This window comes from Mastigoproctus giganteus, chromosome 2 (genome assembly GCF_048544385.1).
Source record: "Mastigoproctus giganteus isolate SK-2022 chromosome 2, ASM4854438v1, whole genome shotgun sequence".
NCBI classification, from domain to species: Eukaryota; Metazoa; Arthropoda; class Arachnida; order Uropygi; family Thelyphonidae; genus Mastigoproctus; species Mastigoproctus giganteus.
In genome coordinates, this window is record NC_143576.1 from 159,495,105 (window position 1) to 159,514,028 (window position 18,924).

The 18,924-nt window shown below is 40.0% G+C and overlaps 1 protein-coding gene across 2 annotated transcripts in view; it reads left to right on the plus strand.

Moving 5' to 3' along the window:
• The window catches only part of LOC150089700 (protein O-mannosyl-transferase TMTC2-like), a 221,538-nt gene that overhangs the window by 148,020 nt on the left and 54,594 nt on the right, over positions 1-18,924 (plus strand). For both annotated transcript variants that reach the window (XR_016546679.1, XM_090368742.1), the window contains exon 2: positions 14,262-14,847. Coding sequence is in view for 1 of the 2 variants with exons in the window: in XM_090368742.1 (XP_090224868.1) it covers positions 14,262-14,847 (586 nt within the window). In the remaining variant the exon portion in view is untranslated. The remainder of the gene's footprint in view (positions 1-14,261; positions 14,848-18,924) is intronic.

Below are 18,924 nucleotides of genomic sequence, written 5' to 3' on the forward strand. Positions count from 1 at the left end.
ACGTTTCATAGGAGTTTCGAAAAATGAATCCGATTGTATGAACCGATTCACTTAATAAGTGATTTGGCACAATGCCAAATTAGGTACTTGTGGAATTTAAACAATTAATACGCACGTGTGGAATTTAAACAATTAATACGCACGTGTGGAATTTAAACAATAAATTCATTGTTTTTTAATGGAATCACGTACGTGTGGAATTTTAACAATATAAACCATTCGGTACATGACTGGTTGCAGACGATATCACCAAGATGGAAAATGTGATTGAACAATTGGCGCAAATACTAATTTACCCAGAATTCCTAAACCGGGAAATAAAATATACTTCGTATCATTTAAACAGCGAGTTTCTGAATCAGTGGAAAGAGGGAGAGTTCATCAACAAAGGGCCATGGTCGCTATGGGAACTGTTGTCACCTTTCACTTAACAATGCCAAGCGCTCAACTCAGCCTGTAATGGCTTGGACGTATCTGAAGAATCTATAAATTTTTGAGGAATACTAACAGCAGATATTGCCTGGCGCGTGGCGAAGATTGGTGTCGATCTTATGTCTCATATGACCTTTCTATCGTCAATGAGGTGCCAAGTTACGTGAAATGAGGACGCCCGAACTTTATGGCAGGTCATTATGATACGCTGGGACCCTACAGCTTGTTCATAATGACGAAACTGTCTGCTTGTCGTAAGTCACTCTCGACTGTCATCTTATCATCTCTCTCTCTCTCTGAGCGCGTCTCATTCCTTTGTCCTCTCTTCTGCAAATGTAAGTGCCACGCTCCCCCATAATGATCTAGAGTCGACCGTCACCAACATAAAGCCGCAGAGAATGACGGGAAATTGCTTCGAAGAAGTGTAGGTGCGAAGGTAGACTCCTCTTAATATGTTTTAACAAATCTATGGTGTTTTCACTGATGATGCGTTTGATATATCTTTCTCATTACGACCTATTATAATTTATAGGAAGGGAAAAAGCCGATAACGCTTCCATTAGTTAAAGGAATGTAAAATATGTCGCCTTAGTTCTGTCAGGGGAGTAGTAAAAATATCAGCGGAAACTTTAAATCATTAAATAAAATGCCCCATTTTTTTTCCATTCTTTAAAAATCTACTTTTCTCAATGACAAATTTTCACTTCCCACTGCTAAATAAATCAGGGGTTTCAGCGCGTGACTCAGACACATACCAGTATCGAAATATTAATGACAGATATACTACGCTAGGTATTAAAATGCACATCCTCCCTCACAGTATAGTGGTTTCAGCTCATATCTCTCGTTTGGAAAGACCTGCGTTCAAATCCCAATCAGTGATTGGAGGAATTTAAAAAGCTTCTTCAATATGTACAGTAGTCAACCCATCTCCGGTAGAGTGATTAGGAGATCAGCGGCTTAATTGGGGAAATTAATGCCCTTAAAATTATTATACCCCTCTACTTCAAATTCATGGTTCTGTCCCACTTTCAAAATTCTGTATGGAATGCTTCCAGGGACGAGTAACGTATGCCAAAGGATCTTTCCCTCCCATGAATCGACACGGAACGAATTCCCATTGGCGATCATTAATCAAACGAAAGGTTTTAAGGTAATTCAGAAGTTTGCTGTTAATGGATTTCTTAATTACTTGAGAAAGAGTTGAAGGCAAAGCAAAAAATTGATGATGGCTGAAAGGTAAAAAGCTGTCTGGGTATGGCGGAATTTGCATACAGAAGAAAATATGAATGAAATAAAGGCAGAAAGAACAAACAGAAAAGAGGAACTGTTAGTAAAACTGGAGGAATGCTACCAGGGCCAGATTTTATAACCTACATTGGAGGCTACAGTTGGTCAGAAAATAATCAATGGGTGGCAAGTGTTTGGTATGGGCATCATTAAATCTCGAATTTCTTCGGTCTTTCTTCAATGAACCTTGGTAACTTGGATATCTAATGGTTCAGCTGGTTTCGTTCTCATTTGGACTGAGAACGAAACAATACTAGACTCACCAGAGTTCACTGAAGGACGTTACTGAAGAAATTCGAGATTTAAGGAAATAAAATCAAAGGGCATCGCGTGACTTTTACAGAGAGAGAAATAAAGATACGGATAAAGAAATTTACAGCATAAAGATTTTTGATCTCCTTTGAGGTGTTGGAAGTTAGAAAGACAACCAATCTGATTAGCTAACTTTTGACCAATATCAGAGAGGACATGCGTTCAAATTCTACCTTTAAAAAGGCAAATTTTATCCCATTGGCGATATCGACCAATCCGGTCAGATCAAATTAATTTTTATCCATTCGGATTTTTGCTTTTCGATCCAGACACACACCAGGAATATCGCGCACAGGAAGATATGAACTACGGCTTTGTTCTGCACAAAAGCAGTTTGTTGGCAGAACTTGAAGAGTCCTTTCTTAGGACTTTTGTTTAATCAAATAGTATGATCACATTAAGGCACAATATCTCTCTAAATACCTCTGAATTCCACTTGAGTTGTGAAACAATACCACTGAATCCATACGGTTTCAACAGAAGAAAATTCGTATTCGGAGCAGCTGCAGAAACTGTCTTTGGAAAGGCTCAGAAGGTAATGACTCTTTTCAAGTTCTTTCATTTAGCCAATTTTCTGCTATTCATACATACGGGGGTGGGGGAGAGCAGAAGTGATAGCAACCTATAAGCATTCTGATGTTCCATTGGCGCGGCCAAATGCTGTGTAAAGTGAGCTTCTTGGCAATACTTTGCAGTACAGCTTGCAAGCCATTACACTGAGTTTACTGGGGTGTATATATACAATATCTTGCGCAATTTTTACGACCGCCCTCAAGTACTTGTATCTTTCCAAAGAGAAACTAAACTTTCATTCGTCTGTAAAAAAGTCTCTCTTATAACGACTGATTCAACTTGCTTTTCCTCTAACAGTCACTCGCTATTTATAAACCATAAAAAATAGCTCTGCTAGTGTGTGTGTGTATATAAAAGAGAGAGAGTTTAGATGTTTCACGTATGCGTGGTTCCTTTCCTAGTTACAGTAATGACAAACAAAACGTACTTGGAGCTCATTTGGACAAAGGAAAGGAGAGAAAGAAAAGAGAAATGTTTTATTTACGATGAAGAAAACAGACATGATTAGGCAACCTATATTTTTAGAGAACTCCTCACTTACAATCAGCTTTTCAGAAACTTAAGGGCAGTTGTGACAGACATGTTTTGTATTTAGGCTTAGCATAATTTATATTTATTTATTATTGTTGTTGTTTTGGTTTATTATGATAGCACGTTGACCAAGCCATCATATACGCCCACGAAACAATCCTCAGGTATATAAATATGTAAACAACCAGCAATAAACAAATTCTACAGGGGTAACTAATCCTCACTTCCTGATGAGCCTTTTAATAATTCCGGCAGGTTGCTATCGTGTCATTACAAAGTTGTGGCTTTCGTAATAACAATAATAACCCTCCCCTTTTACCCCGGGAAGGAGTTCCCTACACCGTACATCCTTCCTTCTTATAAAACCAGGCCAATCATTAATCTTTATTTGTATTTGGGGGAGGAGGGAAGAGAAGTAGCGCTTACCTGTTCTTCTTTAAAACTACCTGAAGTGGATTGTCCATCAGCGGTCCTGAATGATCATCCATCACACGAAGTAAGTAGAGAGGGGGGGGGATTCTAATGGATGCTCTGGCGGGTCAGCGAACAGCAGCATTACAGTCGATTACTGGGCGGATTCGTAAAGCGTAGACGCGACCCGCAGAAAGAAAGAAAGAAACCACCAAACGATTGGATCTTACAAGACGTTTTTGGCCTTTCTTTTCTGTTATCAGTAAAACTTTGCCACGCACCACAAAAAGAGGGTGGAAAAATAGACGAACAGATAGGAACCGCAAAAATAAAAGAAAGAAGAAGAAAAAAAAGAGGTCTATTCTCTAAGGGCAAACTTTTCACTAATTGAAAATAATTAATGCGTCCGCATAAGTGTCGCCATCTATCGATAGCATACGAAACTACCAGAAGCCCCCTCTTTTAGATTCTGTTGACAATCTCGTATACTAATCTCGCATTTTAACCTACCACAATCTCTCTCTCTCTCTCTCTCTCTCTCTCTCTCTCTCTAAATTATATGCATCTGTTTTTATTTTAGGAATTTTAGACACGGATTTTCTGGCGAGTTCGTCCTTCTCTGTATTAACGAGATTGCGCAGTTGTCCGGTAGGTGTCGCTACGGTCTGGACCGCGATTCATTGATCGGCGACGTTGGCCTCTCCAAAAGTTAATCTTACTGTTCATTCCGTGCACTTCCTAGCCGAACACGTGGTAGTGGGCAATTCGATGTAGGGTTCTCAATCGTATTGCTTCCTCCTCGCTACATATTTCACGAAACTGCCGCCCACGAACACGGGGTATTAGAGCTCACGTGATGCATGGCTCGCTTTATCGGAGGTGGTCATCGCATCTCAGTGCACCGCTCAACTGTAGCCACTCTATTCGATAGAAATCCTAATTTCTTGTGACGGGGTAAATCTCTGTCTTATTTGGGGCCGGCACGTGTTTTATTGTCTTTGCGTAGCTGAGATTTTGTTTTGGTTGGCACGCTCAATAACTATTGCGGATAAACAAAAAATGTTCTGTTTTAAACCAAGAGTGATTCCACTGGGGAACTCTGTTCGTTTTGTTTAACATAAACCGTTTTTTGTCTAAGCATGTTTTAAGAATAATTTAAAATTATTATATTATTTTAAGCGTTTCAAGAGCGTTTCAGCATCTCTGTGTTGCCTTTACTTTATGAACAACCCTCATAAAGTAATGGTAGCATCCATGTTGCTACCATTACTTTATGAGGGTTGTTCATAAAGTAGTGGCGACAGTTTGTATACTCTTGAGCAGGATTCACACAGAGTAGGATACGTATAAAAGGAGAGATTATGTGCAGCAGCAGTAGTTCCGTAAATATACGTGAAATGGAAAGCTGTTTCGCTGGACACAGAAGCTTAAGTGCGTACTGGAGGTGCTCTGGGCTATCTCTTTCCGAAGCAAGATCCGCACTCCTAGAGAACGACTAGGGAAAAACGCAGAGACAGGCTTCCTGTTTTGTAGGCGGATATGATGTAATTGCTCTATCGTGGTGTAGCGATGTGGATGCAGGTGTTTTGGCATGGATTGGAAATATTCAGGATGACCAAGTGTTGGACATTCGGTTGGAATTCAAGTGGGCATAGAAATAGAACCTGACAACGTCATGCTCACTAGGCTTCGGCAGGGTAGCCTGGCGTATGCGGTAACACAGCTCACGGTATCATATTGGTAATCACTCAGCGGAAGACGAGAACTATTCCTTGATGACACGTCTTCTATAGGATTTGTCCTCAATGAACTTCTTGAAGTCTGCATCCATCTCCTGAACGTTATGAAGCATATCCATGGGCAGGAACCTGTCGACTTTCCTGAGCCTCCGAATCACAGACTGAAGTGAAGAGAGCGCTCTTAGGGGTTTCGGGGAATTCTCCAATTACACATTTGCCAACGATTTGGCGTATTTTTGCGCCCTCTGTTATTTTTATTGTTGCAAGTAAGCGGGGGGCCAAAATCCGTTTTGAAACTTTTCTTAAGTTTAGTAGTTTTGTTACTTCTGAAGTGTGTGTGGGGGGGAGTTTACACGTGAAGAGAATCCAACGAAGTAGCCAGTACTCATCAGATGGGATGGTTTTTAGCGTGGTTTTTGTTGCCGATGCCCAAATTTCAGATCCATAGGCGATGACTGTCTGAAGAAACCCGTACAAATTTGTATATGTATTGAAGCGTGTTCCCACACTCGGTGACATGAAGAAAGCGTTGTTTGGCAAGCCATCTGGATCTGCAGACCTTGTTGTGGATATCTGTAACTCGTTTAAAGGTGAAAGAACGCCCAGTAACCAAGCCCAGAGATATCGAAGTCAAAGATGACCCCGAGATCTCTGTCCTTCGTTACTGGGTGTTCTTGAATTTCTAGCTTTAGCGGAGTTCGATGTGATTTTATTGAGAACACCATTTGTGTAGATTTATTTGGATTTATCTTTAGAAAGAACTATGTTAGGCATGTAATTGGATTCTTTAGGCTGCTAATGATGGTTTGCTAGCTAATAAATTCCATTTGCTGGCACAGAAATGGGTGGATTGCAGCCGCAAGGAGGAGCCCGGATAGAACTCCACTTTGCAGAACATCACGTGAAAGATTTTTTATTCACGGTCAGGTGAAGGAGGGGACGTACGTCAATGCAATCAATGCGGACTGGATATCTAGGTAAACAATTGCTCTCTCAGCCCCATCTTGTAGAGCTTCCAGAATGGTGTTGGTGGTGGTTGTGAATTTACGTTTCAACGCATATGTATGGAGAATCACGTGACAGAACCTGATTGGTTAAGATGAGTAGAAGGCACTTTACCATGATTCCAGATGTCAGAAATCGAGATCAGAAGAGTTCACAAAACAGACAAAATGCAAGAACATCACTGTTTATATTAGTTGCCTTGTTTTTGAACCGTGGCGTAGTTCGGTCATGGCTAAGTCGTCCCAGTAGTCAAAAACAAAAAAGGCTTCAGACGTCGTAAAAGATGACATCTGAAAGTAAGCACATGCTGGATACCCCCAGTATAAGTATCGATTTCAAATGGCTTTCCGAGTTTCAAAATTTGATAAGAAATAAATATGAAAACGCGAATATTAAACTCCATAAGTCGACTGACAATGTTGGAATTACGTATCTCAAAAAGGCTAAAAAGATAGGAAACGACAACGGTTTGAATTTCAAACCATTTCCAGACTGTGCTATCGATATACTTTGAGCTTTGGTTCATTTTTGTTATTATTATTTTTTCCATTAAACCAACGTTGTTTGTATGCACGCAAGAAAGGAAAAAAAAAAAAAAAAAAAGAGGAAAGAACACAATTTTGAAATTCCCTTTCGAACTATATTCTCTAAGGTTAAGAAGGGGAGAGAAAAAGTTTCATTGCGGGGAAAAACAAGCAAAAATGCAGAGATACGAAGGAAATTGGGAAAAAGGACATCTCAGTAAGAAGCCGGAGCAATAAATGCACGAGACATATCGATATCAAGTCTACGTACAAGAGTCTACCGAAATGAGATGTTCTCTGCTGTATAATTGAACAGCTGAGTTCTCCTTCTCCTGCCCCCCCACACACACAGCGTGCCCCGTTTTCATCCCACTCCATTACCCTCCCTCCCTCCTTCCTTCCTATCCTCTTCTGATCGCGCAGTTGCTTCTTCGATCTGCGACTCTTGGTGGGATAAATATATAGCGATACAGATTGAGGTCTTCCAAACGCTACGGTGGTTCTCTTCCATTAAACTTCATATCCGGCGAACCTCCAGGAACGCTCTAATCGACCGGATGACGTCGAAAGACGGCACCTGCAGCTAGGCAGTATGGTTGTAGTGCATTTACAGAGCCATCTCTCTCTCTCTCTGTAGTCCCCCATTCGTCCCAGCCCCCCACCCACCCACTTCTTCCCTGCCACTGCGCGCGCGCGCACACACACACGCGTACACCGTTGCTATAGCAACCGTTCGGACGGAAACAATGAACCGGCTGGCTTTGTTTCTACCACAGTTCATATAACGGGCGTAATAAAAGCAAGAGGGGGGGCTGCCGTGCCCTTTCATCCTGATTTTGCTTTGAAGTCGGCTTCCAACACCAGTCTGTCGAATATTTTGTTTTTTGACCTCCGTAGACAGCGTCGATATCGAGCAGTAACACTGTTGACGCGTATCGCCTTTGTAACTTCATCAGTTCTTCTCGCATTCCCTCCAGAGGGCGGTGTTTCTGAAGGAGACTTCGTGAAAAGGCTGCGCGAAGTAAAGTTCAGCAGCGTGTTTTATTCGCCCGCCAATCAATTATAAAAGCAGTTTAAAATACATATATACAGAAGGCGGATTAATGAATGCTCTGAAGAAATCATCGCCGCTTTTATTTTTACTCATCGATTGGGTTCTTTCTCTATCTTTTCGCACAAAAGAAACGTGAAATTGTACATTTGTAGACTAGGGGTATCTTAAATATTCTTTTAGCGCCATTGTGCGCGGGTGTATGAAGAATAATCTAATTCTTTTAAGAATTTAAAGGCAGATTATACTCCAAGGCGGGTTGAAGTACTCATTATTCCGCCAATTTCTATACATGGTATTTTCACTTGTAGCTGACTAACTCAGTTATGAGTGAGGATACCGTTAAAAGTTCCTCTAGTATTGGTTGTGAGCGGTGATCGCAAAAGAAGAGCGAAACAAATTAAATTTAAAAAATATAAAACGTTGTTTTCTTTAATTGATAGTTATTCCTTTTCAAATATTAGCTACTCCTAGATTAGTCCACCTGTTTCATCTCTTCTCCTATTTTCTAAATACTCCAAGAAAAGCGACTGTTTGAAAACCTATTGTGATACCCTAAGGGATTCATTAGCTAGCTCAGTCTCTCTATGGAAGGCAGCGAACTCATAGTTCACCCTTTAACTTAGCGAATATAGAAAAAAGTTAAAAGGAGCAAGATCTGACCTATAGGGAGGATGGGAATTGTGATGATGTTTAATGTAGTGTTTCCTCAGTAACTGAGGTTATGTGCATACACTCGTGCATTGTTGTGATGTGTATCCATTCGGATACACATTTTTGAGACAAACAGAGATTTCGTTCCTAACCCGATTTTGTTGAGGAGTAAAGAGTTCAGGGACTCAACTTGAAAAAAAAAAAAGGTGTTATTCTTATAACTCTTAATCAGATCTCATCTATCCTTCGTAGTTACCAAGTTCTACAGCCTACGCGAGTCTTTCCTTTTCAGTCTCCTTTTTCTATGGGGCGTCCTTTTGCTGATCTCAACCAGGCACGTGTCCCGTCTTTGGACTCTTTCAAGGAGTTTTTTTTTTCTTATATCCCTTCGTCAATGTCATTTAATGAAATCAGAAACAGAAGAGGTCCAAGCACGGCCCCGGTATGTTCCAGCATACATAACAATCTCTTGTGCAGGATTGCTTTGCTAAAGTACACATAAACAATACGAAAGTTATTTCTTGCATCCAACTCATAAGTAACAGTATCACAATAGTTTACTGCTTTAGCTATGACTTTTCCTTTACAGAGCAATGCCGCGTTTCCTTGAGAAAACTCTTCCTAACCAGATGACCTTCCCTGTACTGCATTCTTAATTGTTTTCTCCACGATTGTCTCAAATATTAAAGTTAGAATGCCCGGTTTGAACCCACTTTACAGTTTCAACTACCTGATGGCAATAGATTGGCTAGGATTTCTTCAATCCAGTGGAATCATCTCCGACTCTGACGAAGCTCTTGTGGTTATTTCTAAAGGTTTGATGTACTTTCTCGATGCTTCCATCATCATAACTGGATATGTACAGTTTATTCCACTCTTTGTTGCCTTCAAGCTCAAGAGTCATTTATGATCAACAATCCTCTATAATTTCCATTATCGCCGATTGCAAAATACTCAGGTCCACTAACAAATTTCTCGCTCTGAAAGGAGTTTCATTGTAAAGATCAATTCCACCACACCACAGCGAAGATAATAAGTACTTAGGTATAATTATTCCACTCTTTAAATAGTCAAAGAAAATCAAAGCAAAATTCTACTTCTTACTTCCCAATGTCTCCAATGGAGGGCGCACTTAAAATTTACAATCTTCTTCGAAGGTATTAATGATCCAGAAACGTATCCTTGAGGTGAAAATCAATAGCTACAAAATGCACACATTTCATGCGCGTGTAATCCGTATACACAAGAACGCTCAGCGAGAGGAATCCTGTAGCTGTAGTGTGGCGATTACTTAAGATAAATATTATTTAAGATGGCATTATTACTTAAGAAGACTGACCGATTGCACTTTGATCGGGTTACGTGGCATGGCAGAGCGCGCTATAGATTTATGTAAGCGAACCCCTTGTGGCAGAAATTAAGACTGGAGGGGATTAGCCAAGGCACACTACAGAAAGCTTTCGGCTGAAAGGACAAGTAAATGGAAAATGTTTCCAAAGTGCGGTGGAAAATCTAATTTCGGTTAATGCTCCGGTAAAACCATGTTGAAATACACACGCATGCGCAGTTGCCCAAAGCGTTAAATGTAAAGTGTGTGTTTAGGATGTACGTGAACATCCTAAACACACACTTGATCATCCTTGATCTTTCGCACAAGGAGAATCGAGACATATTGACCCCTTCAGTTAATCATAGATGCGGTTCAGATCAAGTAGAAGAACATCGCTGAAGGATTTATTGTATGAAACATTGATGAAAAGAAAAAAGGCTGTTTTTATTAAAGATTAATTCCAGGAAATTGTTTGGTATTGTAAAGATAATGTGTTGGAATTAAACTGACAAATTTTGGATCTGTTTTTTTAAAGTATTCAACGTTTGTATTTTGTAAATAAATGTTTTCTAAATGGGCTCGCTCTCGTGGATAGCGCAGATGGTAGAATCACCTTCCTCACCACACCGGGTGGAAAAGAGTCTCGTCGATGAGGAATTTTTATGGTCCTTTTCACGATTTGGCTGAAAAATCCAGGTTTTTCATCCAGCAAACAGAAAATTGACCACAGAACACGCGCAATTTACAGACATAATATGTATGGAGCAATGTGGCCTTAGTTGCCGATGCTCTTGAAACCCAATAACTAAATCAGCTCGAATACGGGTTAGTCACGAAGAAATTTTTTTCCGATATTTAAGATCGGTTGTGAAATATCGGAAAAGGTGGGAACATTATCAGCGAAATGCTACCATTTTTCAATGTTTTCTTTCTTTCTTTTCCCCTGTCCGTCTTTTTGTTATCTGTAAATCCCAAATGCAAACTGCGGTATTATTCAACACTTGGTCTCAACTTCTTTGTAAGAAATTTTTTCGAAGATCTTTCTTAGGTAGAATTAACTGCAACCGGACTTATTTGCTCAAATTACTTTTCTGCTTTATTAGTTTTTGCTGTTTTTTATCTTTTAAAACATTATTTCTAGCGCCAAGCTCGAAATATCCACAATCCTCCCCTGTTTGGATGGCTCGCACTTCTTTGCAACGCTGGATACATTTTAAGTCGATTTCTTTTATCCTACGTCTCTCTCTCTCTCTCTCTCACACACACACACACACTTTTTTCCCTCTCCCCTGCTTGACTAACAGGATAACGTTGTGCGCGAGCACAGTGCAGGCCCGTTGTCTTCGAACGTGATATGGTTTTGCAACAATATATAGATAGGATAAAAAAAAGAAGAAAAGAAAAAAGATGTCAGTAAACCGGCTAGCGGATGTTACGTGCTGATAAACTTCGGTCTCCTAGCAACAGCTTGTTACAAAAAGAAATATTCGCCGAGCAAAAGAACAAAGACGGAGTTATATATTAGAATTCGAAATACTGTTAAGTTAAGCGAGCCGGTGTTCTTCTAGCAATGCTTTCAGAATTTCAGTAAGAATACTTATTGTGTTCGGCATAAGTTCCTTCTTTCAGTTTTTTTTTTCTTTTTATATATAAAGCCGGTAGTAGATGTGGCAGGTATATTATAACGTACAATTTTCCATTTCAGTGTATTTATAAGTGCCGCTGATCACAGACAATTCAAACAATTCTTTTGCATCGGAGAACACACACAATGCACGAGTTCTGTTCTAGGAAGAAGAAGAAAAAATTGGAAAAGTACGAAACTGAACAGCCGATAAAACTGCTGTTTATAGCTTAGGGAAAATTCCATTCCGTGCACAACTTTTATGGTTATAAGCCATGGCTGTAAAGAAATTGAAACAATTTAAAAGAAAGTGCGGTGTTTGTTTGCGAAATGGATAAAGTGACAGCAGTCTTTCTTACTTTCTGCTGATTTCACTTCACCTAACTCTCTTTCTCTCTCTCAGGCCAAGTACTGTTTTTTGGATGAAAAACCCGAATTTCAGAGAGAGATCTTTCTAGATTTCAAGACTCTCTGAGACCGACTAACTCGGCCACTATGCGATATAGGCGTATAAAAATGCCTCTCATCACTGATTGAATTCAACCCCATTTCCACTTGGTGTGGAAAAGATGGTGATTGTCGTACTACCCACCAAAAGCCGCTTAGACCAAGACAACGCTTAAGGCTAAGAAGAGATTTAAGTAAGGCTAGTTCAAGTAGGACCGAAGAAAAATTATATTAAGTAAAGCTACACAATGTTATTACGCACAAAGGTGATGCATGACATTAGACAGGCCTCCTTGATGCAAGTTGGAGCTCACAAACAGACCTGAATGAAAAGTTACGCGAGACAAACTTTTTAGAATCAACTGTATACGAATTTTTGAGAATCTAGAAGTAATGATGACAATCTGAGAGTTAGCTGTCCATCTCAGCTACAGGCTGAACTTGTTGAGAAATCTGTGTATGTGGTGCTGTTGAACCACGTGAATAAACAACTACAGCAAATCTGCGAAGAGAGAGTTGATTTTTATGGCTCAATTCTATTCGTAATTTACCAAACTGTTGCAATGTGGTTAGGAACCTGACTACACTGCACCTGTTACTCGTTAACGAAACTAATGATCTGGTTACTAGAGACAGATTGCTAGCTCCATAGATATTTCGATGCTTGCCTATCGAAGAGCACCTTTGTTGCAAGCGACTGTGAATATCGTGGTATTGATGCTGATGTAGTAGATGTACAAGATACTGATTCCACTCCTCAGTACTTGAAGTTAATATTTGGGGACAACCTAGAACAGATGCGCACCTTCTCGACAAGGAATGATCATTTGTTTGTTCTTGCGTTTATTGATCAATAAGTACAACTAACTCAGACTTTACCGATTATGGATTCCAACCCTATTGAGGCTATTCTTAAAGGAAAATGTCTGGCTAGAAATAATAAAAAGTAGTTTTATCCATACTGCTGCCCAATATCTTCAATTTATGCCAAATCAAGGGTTGAAAATGCAGATTTACCAACCTGAATTATTCAAAAGATGTTTTAAGTGCTTAATACTTAAAAAAAATCTGAAAAAAAAAAAAAATACGTGACAGATTATACAGCCGCTTAAACCAGTCATTTGCACTGAACAACACGGATTCATTCGTGGATGCTTTACTACAACCAATATCATGGTCATTTAGGATCTATTTCGGCAGTACTCGAAATATCAATGCAACAGATTTCAATATTTACATTTTTTAGCCTTATTGAATCTCGATATATTTGTATATGAATAGGGATCATATGTTGGAGGATCTCTAATGGATCTAAAATTATCTTCAAGATCGATCACAATATGCAGCAGTAAAAATCAAATGTATCCATAAATGTTGCGTTCCTCAAGTATCTAATCTGGGTCCTGTTTTTACTTTTTTGCTGTTTTTGTTAATGACATTCAATCGATGTGTTTTAATGAGAAGAAGAAATTATTAACCTAAGTTGACAACTGTAGCTAATAATGAAAATTGAGTCAATCTACAGAAGGATGTAAATGATCTTAAAATGCTCATCTTATAACCTCAAAAATGCTCTATTGTCACCTACATGGACAGGCATAAAAAGGCACAAAGTTAAAACTTGAAGACTTTTCCATTTACGAAACTGACAATGTCATGGACCTTGGAATCTAATGGATCATTCTGTAAACATATCTGCAACATTATCTACTCAGCATGCAGATAAGCAGTTGGTAAGATCGCCATCTTCCCCACACCGGTGGAAAAGACCTGAGTTCGAGTCCCGTCGATGACGGGACTCGAATGGGCCTTTCAACGTGGCTAAGTTATTAGTCTGTCTCAGCTGAGGGTAGCATAGTTCCCCCCCCCCTCCGAAACTCGGGTTTTTCATCCAGCAAAACAGGAAATCGATCTTGGAACACACGCAATTTACAGACAATACACACTGAGTAATATGGCCTTAGTCACTGATGCTCCTAAAACCTTACAACAACAACGTTTTAAAATCGATGCCAAAGCAGTTGTTTCTTCGAATTTCTGAAGTGGAAATGATGACTGGAGGCAGATCTGGAATGTAAGAGTGGATGGATGGATTAACTCCTGGATTCCGCAACCTGATGTATCAAGATGTATCAACCACTGTTGTCAAGCAGTTCACCAAGAGTTGCTCGGTCTTGCAATTTAAATAAACAGCTCTGTCGCTACAGAACACTATTGTTGATACATTCAAATGGATATAATACAGTATATTAGTATGGTATAATACAGAATATTATTTTTTTTATAACCTGCTGTATTTATTACTTTTTTACTCATACTTTTTTTTATTTTCTTTCAGCCGTGCCATCAAAACGAATCAGGACCTACTGCCAACAACTCCAATCACTTCAGTCTTCAAGAACGATTTTTGGGGAACTCCTTTGACTCACAGTGGGTCTCACAAGTCCTACAGGCCCCTGTGCGTGCTTTCTTTCCGTTTCAATTATTTCATGGGAGGTATGAACCCTTGGGGATATCACCTAGTAAATGTGTTACTACATGCATCAGTGTCGGCCATCTTTACTCACTTGGCAGCGCTAGTGTTCCTACATCAGACATTGCCCACTCTGGTAGCGGGACTGCTGTTCGCTGTTCATCCCATCCACACAGAGGCAGTAGCTGGAGTAGTGGGACGGGCAGACGTCGGTGCGTGTTTCTTCTTCCTTCTATCGCTCCTCTTCTACATGAAATACTGCAAGTACAGGGACAAGGACGTGGAGCAGAACAGTCGAAAATGGGTGCATCTGTACAGCGCCCTCCTATGGGCGGCGTGCTCCATGCTAACGAAGGAGCACGGAATAACAGTGTTAGGAGTGTGTGGCGTCTACGACGTCATTGTGCACCACAAGGTGGCGCTTAAAGACTTGTTAGGAGTAGTGTTTGAGGTAGGTTGAGTTGAGCTGCTTTTAATTTCAATTGGTGTTACAAGTTGACATCGACTTCCGGTAGTTCTTGACAGCATCTTTGGTTTTGAATATCAATATTGTATATATCTTGTTTGTGTTTGCTTAATCCAGTGTAGCATAATAGTCAGTACGCCACTTTTTTTTCTTTTTAACTACTGTGTTTGAAAGCATATTAGTTAACAACCCATCTTTATCATTATTTGTGTATTCATCACCTTTGGTATGCAAATTGATACTTCGGTTGGTGTTTTGCGCCATATATAATATGTCTGTAAATTTTTCTGTGGTTAATTTGTTGTTTGCTGGACGAAAAACTCGAGCCTCTGGGAGAAAAACCATACTATCTTGGTCCAGACCAACTAACTCGGCCCACGTTGTGAAAAAGGCCCTTAAAATTCCTCATCTTAGACGGGATTCGAATTCAGGTCTTTTTTTACCCGGTGTGGGGAGGACGGTAATTCTACCAACTGTCCTACCCACGAGGGCTGGGTATTTCTTCTTTACTGGCTGGGAACGTATGGAAAGCATAAAAACGAAGTCCATGATACGTTTTGAACCACGAATTTTGATTTTGTACCTATTTTCATAAATATTAACGAACTACCTTCTCAATAATAATTACTATCACAATAATCCACGCGTACCTAACAGCGAGTTTTCTTCAGAAAAAGCTAAAGGGAATCTACTGGTGGCATGAACTCAACGAGAAGTTGACACAGGAATGCTAGTCCATGTTGACTCAATTGTTTCCAACAGTTGTTACAAACTGGACAGTTACGGATCTCTACTGTGAAAGCTCATTCCACTTCATCTCACAGGTGCTCAATTGGATTGAAATCTGATGACCGGCAGGCGCTGCAGTAAGCTGAATTTCTTCTTCTGTTCTCGGAACAAGTTATGTACCATTCTAGCCTTGTGATATGGAACATTATTCTTTTGAAAGAACCCATTCTCAGATGGATAAACTGCAGACATGAAGCAATTGCACATGATCAGAGTTTCCAGATAACGTATCATTCCATTGTTCCTCTACTGGTATCAAGAGATCCACTGCGCATTATGAAAACGTTCCCAAATCCATTACACCGTCGCCGCCAGCTTTAATTATTGACGCTTGCCAGGATGGGTCCAAGAAGCTCACCTGTTTTCACCATATTGTGGTTCTCCCATCATCGTGAAACAGCAGGCAAGATACAACGAGTTGTGCATTCATTACCTCTGTCATTACCTCTTTCATTACCTCTGTTGTATTCGGTTGTTATTTGATGGCGAAAAATATCAACCAAGGGTTTTCGGCTTTAAGGGGGCGGGTTGAGATCTGTATCTGTACTGAAGTGTGAAAGCACTACGTACGGTGCTCCACAGCTTCGATTTTCATGGGACAGCGATGGCGCATATGCTAAACGTCAACAACGGCAATCAACAGTGTCACCTTGTAGGGTGCGACGGACGACGTCATTGGTCCATAGTGGGTTTACTGGAAATCAGTTTCAGAGTGACGAATCTCGGCGCACCCTATTCCGATAAGATGGATGGGTGTGGGTGTGGAAGATGCCTGGAGAACTACTGCCGGAATGCATGCATTTTGCTGTACAATGAAGTTCGGAGGAGGTGGAATTATGATGCGGGGTTGTTTTTCATGTTATGGTCTATGGGACCTTAGGTGGTTGTGTAAGGAACCATGAAAGCTGACGACAACATAAACATTTTGGATAATTGCATGCTCCCTACAATGCGGTAGTATAGATCCATGTTTGTTTCTAGTGGGTAATATCCTATGCTATCCGTTAATACTGTTCAAGAATGGGTCATGGATGAACATACGAAGGTTGGAATGATCGGTGCAGGTGCCGATTTGAATCTCCCTATTTCTGTGGAACACCGATGGTGAGATAAACTGGAATTTCGGACAAGGGCTAGATGTACATCGATAGCTCAATTTCAGTTTATGGCAGTAGTGGCGAAAGGAGGGGATCCAAATGCTATTGAAAGAGTGGCAGTGAATTCAAAATGAAACCTTCAAATGTCAACTACTAATTTTCCTTTACTGCGTAACAGTATTGTCTTCTACTACTCGGACGTTCATCAGTAGATACCTCTCGGTAGAATACTGGTTATTTAAATAGGTGAATAAAGTTGCAAGTATCCCATTGCTTTAAGAAAACTAGGCCAGCCCTCAAATTCCAGCGTTGGAGACTCAGAATAATAAACAACTTGGGTTAATTGTTGAATTGATTTCTGAAATGAACCACTCTTTTACCACGTGAATAATGCAAAGCTAGTTTATTAAAGTAGTTTGACCTAATTCCTAAACTTATTACAAAGATGACATTTTCAGGATCCTTGCGGACATCTTCATTAGACCTTACAGGCCTATTAAGGGGAACATAGGGAAATTTTGAATTCTAACAGGATAATCCCCTTTCTTCCCCTTAGCTTAGTTACAAACTCAACATACTGACATCTCACAGCCTTAGCTGCTTTGGGGACTAAATAACAACTAACATAATCTTCCCCCACTGCTCAACGTGCCCTTGTAATAGTAAAAAGGATGGTGCACTGGATGGTTCCCAGTTTACGTTTTCAACAGCAAATGTAAACTGGGAACCATCCAGCGCACCATCCTTCTTACTATTACAAGGACATGCTGCCCAGTTAGCAACCCAGTCCTTCAGGTTCTTGCGGGCGTCCTTCCGCTCGATCTGGAGGTTATTCGAAGAGGCCTCCACTACTGTCTTGCTCATCGTGTCCATTCTCAAAAACACGAATCCACATAATACAATTGGATTCTCTCAGTACCGATCCAACTAATTTTATTCCCAGCAAAGCATACAGAGTAATCGAAATAATCATCCGATTATGTCCATCACTAATATGAGGAATGCTTGGGTATCTATTACCACTCCTTCTAAATACAATATCAATGCCCTTCTTTATAGCACTTAATGTAAGAAGGGATTTAGAGACCTGCTATGAGTTTCCAGCCTGTTTTACCTCATGTTTAAGTCAATATCGATATTGATTAACCATCAGCGTTCTATTTAGTAGAAGAGTCCAATATTGTCGATCAACGGGGTGCCCCCCTATTAAACAGTGATTAATGGGCATTTAAAAAGAAGGAAGAATTGCCATCACGGTTAAAAGAATACAATAAGAAATTAAGATGTTTTTAAGGAACAGTACTGCGCGCCAGCGTTGTCAAATTTCTTTTCAAAACGGCCTCGCTTAACACCTCGCTTCTTGCCGGATCGTGGAGTTTCTTTTATTGCAGAAACCAGTTCTTATTTACATCTGCGCGCGTCGTACGAAGAAGCCGTTAAAGCATTAAAAATATTAGACGTAGACTCGGGGTGCTCGTCCGAACTGTTGGAGAATTGAAAAATGATTCTTTTGTCACGGCTGCGAGTCTCTATTCTCAGCCGATTGTCTTCACACTTTTCAAAACATTTGGTCTCCAGAGTGATACGAGTAGTATTTAATTTGGCGAAGGTATGCCAAGCAGTTGGCGTAAAAGAAATGAAATTTCTTCTCCCGTTAAAGAAAAAAGGCATTAAGGGAATTCCCTTATTGTTCTCTCGCTGCGTGTAGTAGATCGTGAATGAATACTTTAAAAATATGCAGTAACTCGTGACAACAGCTGTTTTTAAATGTGATGTTTGTCACCTGGAAGTATAAAAATCTGAATGGAGGCAGAAAACGCTTTAAACACATCTTTTTCAAAGTTTTCTCTCTCTCTAGTGTCAAGGTTCCTTATGGCTAGCGCATTGGTTGTAATCGCTCGTGTTGTGTACATCCGATACACTGATTTTTGATTCGAATTGAGTTGCTGTTAATCCAAAATAAATCCTAACACTAAAAGTTTATTCCTCTTTACTGCTTTATGAACAAAGGATATTAACGCAGTTTGCATAATATTATTTGTTTATACAAGGGATGGCAAGTGGTCGAACGCAGAACATCGTTGAAATAAATATATACCTGTGAATAAATAAATATAAAAAAACTGTCCTTTTGAATCTTGCCTGCTACATGCACATGCTGGAAAGCGAAGGAAAT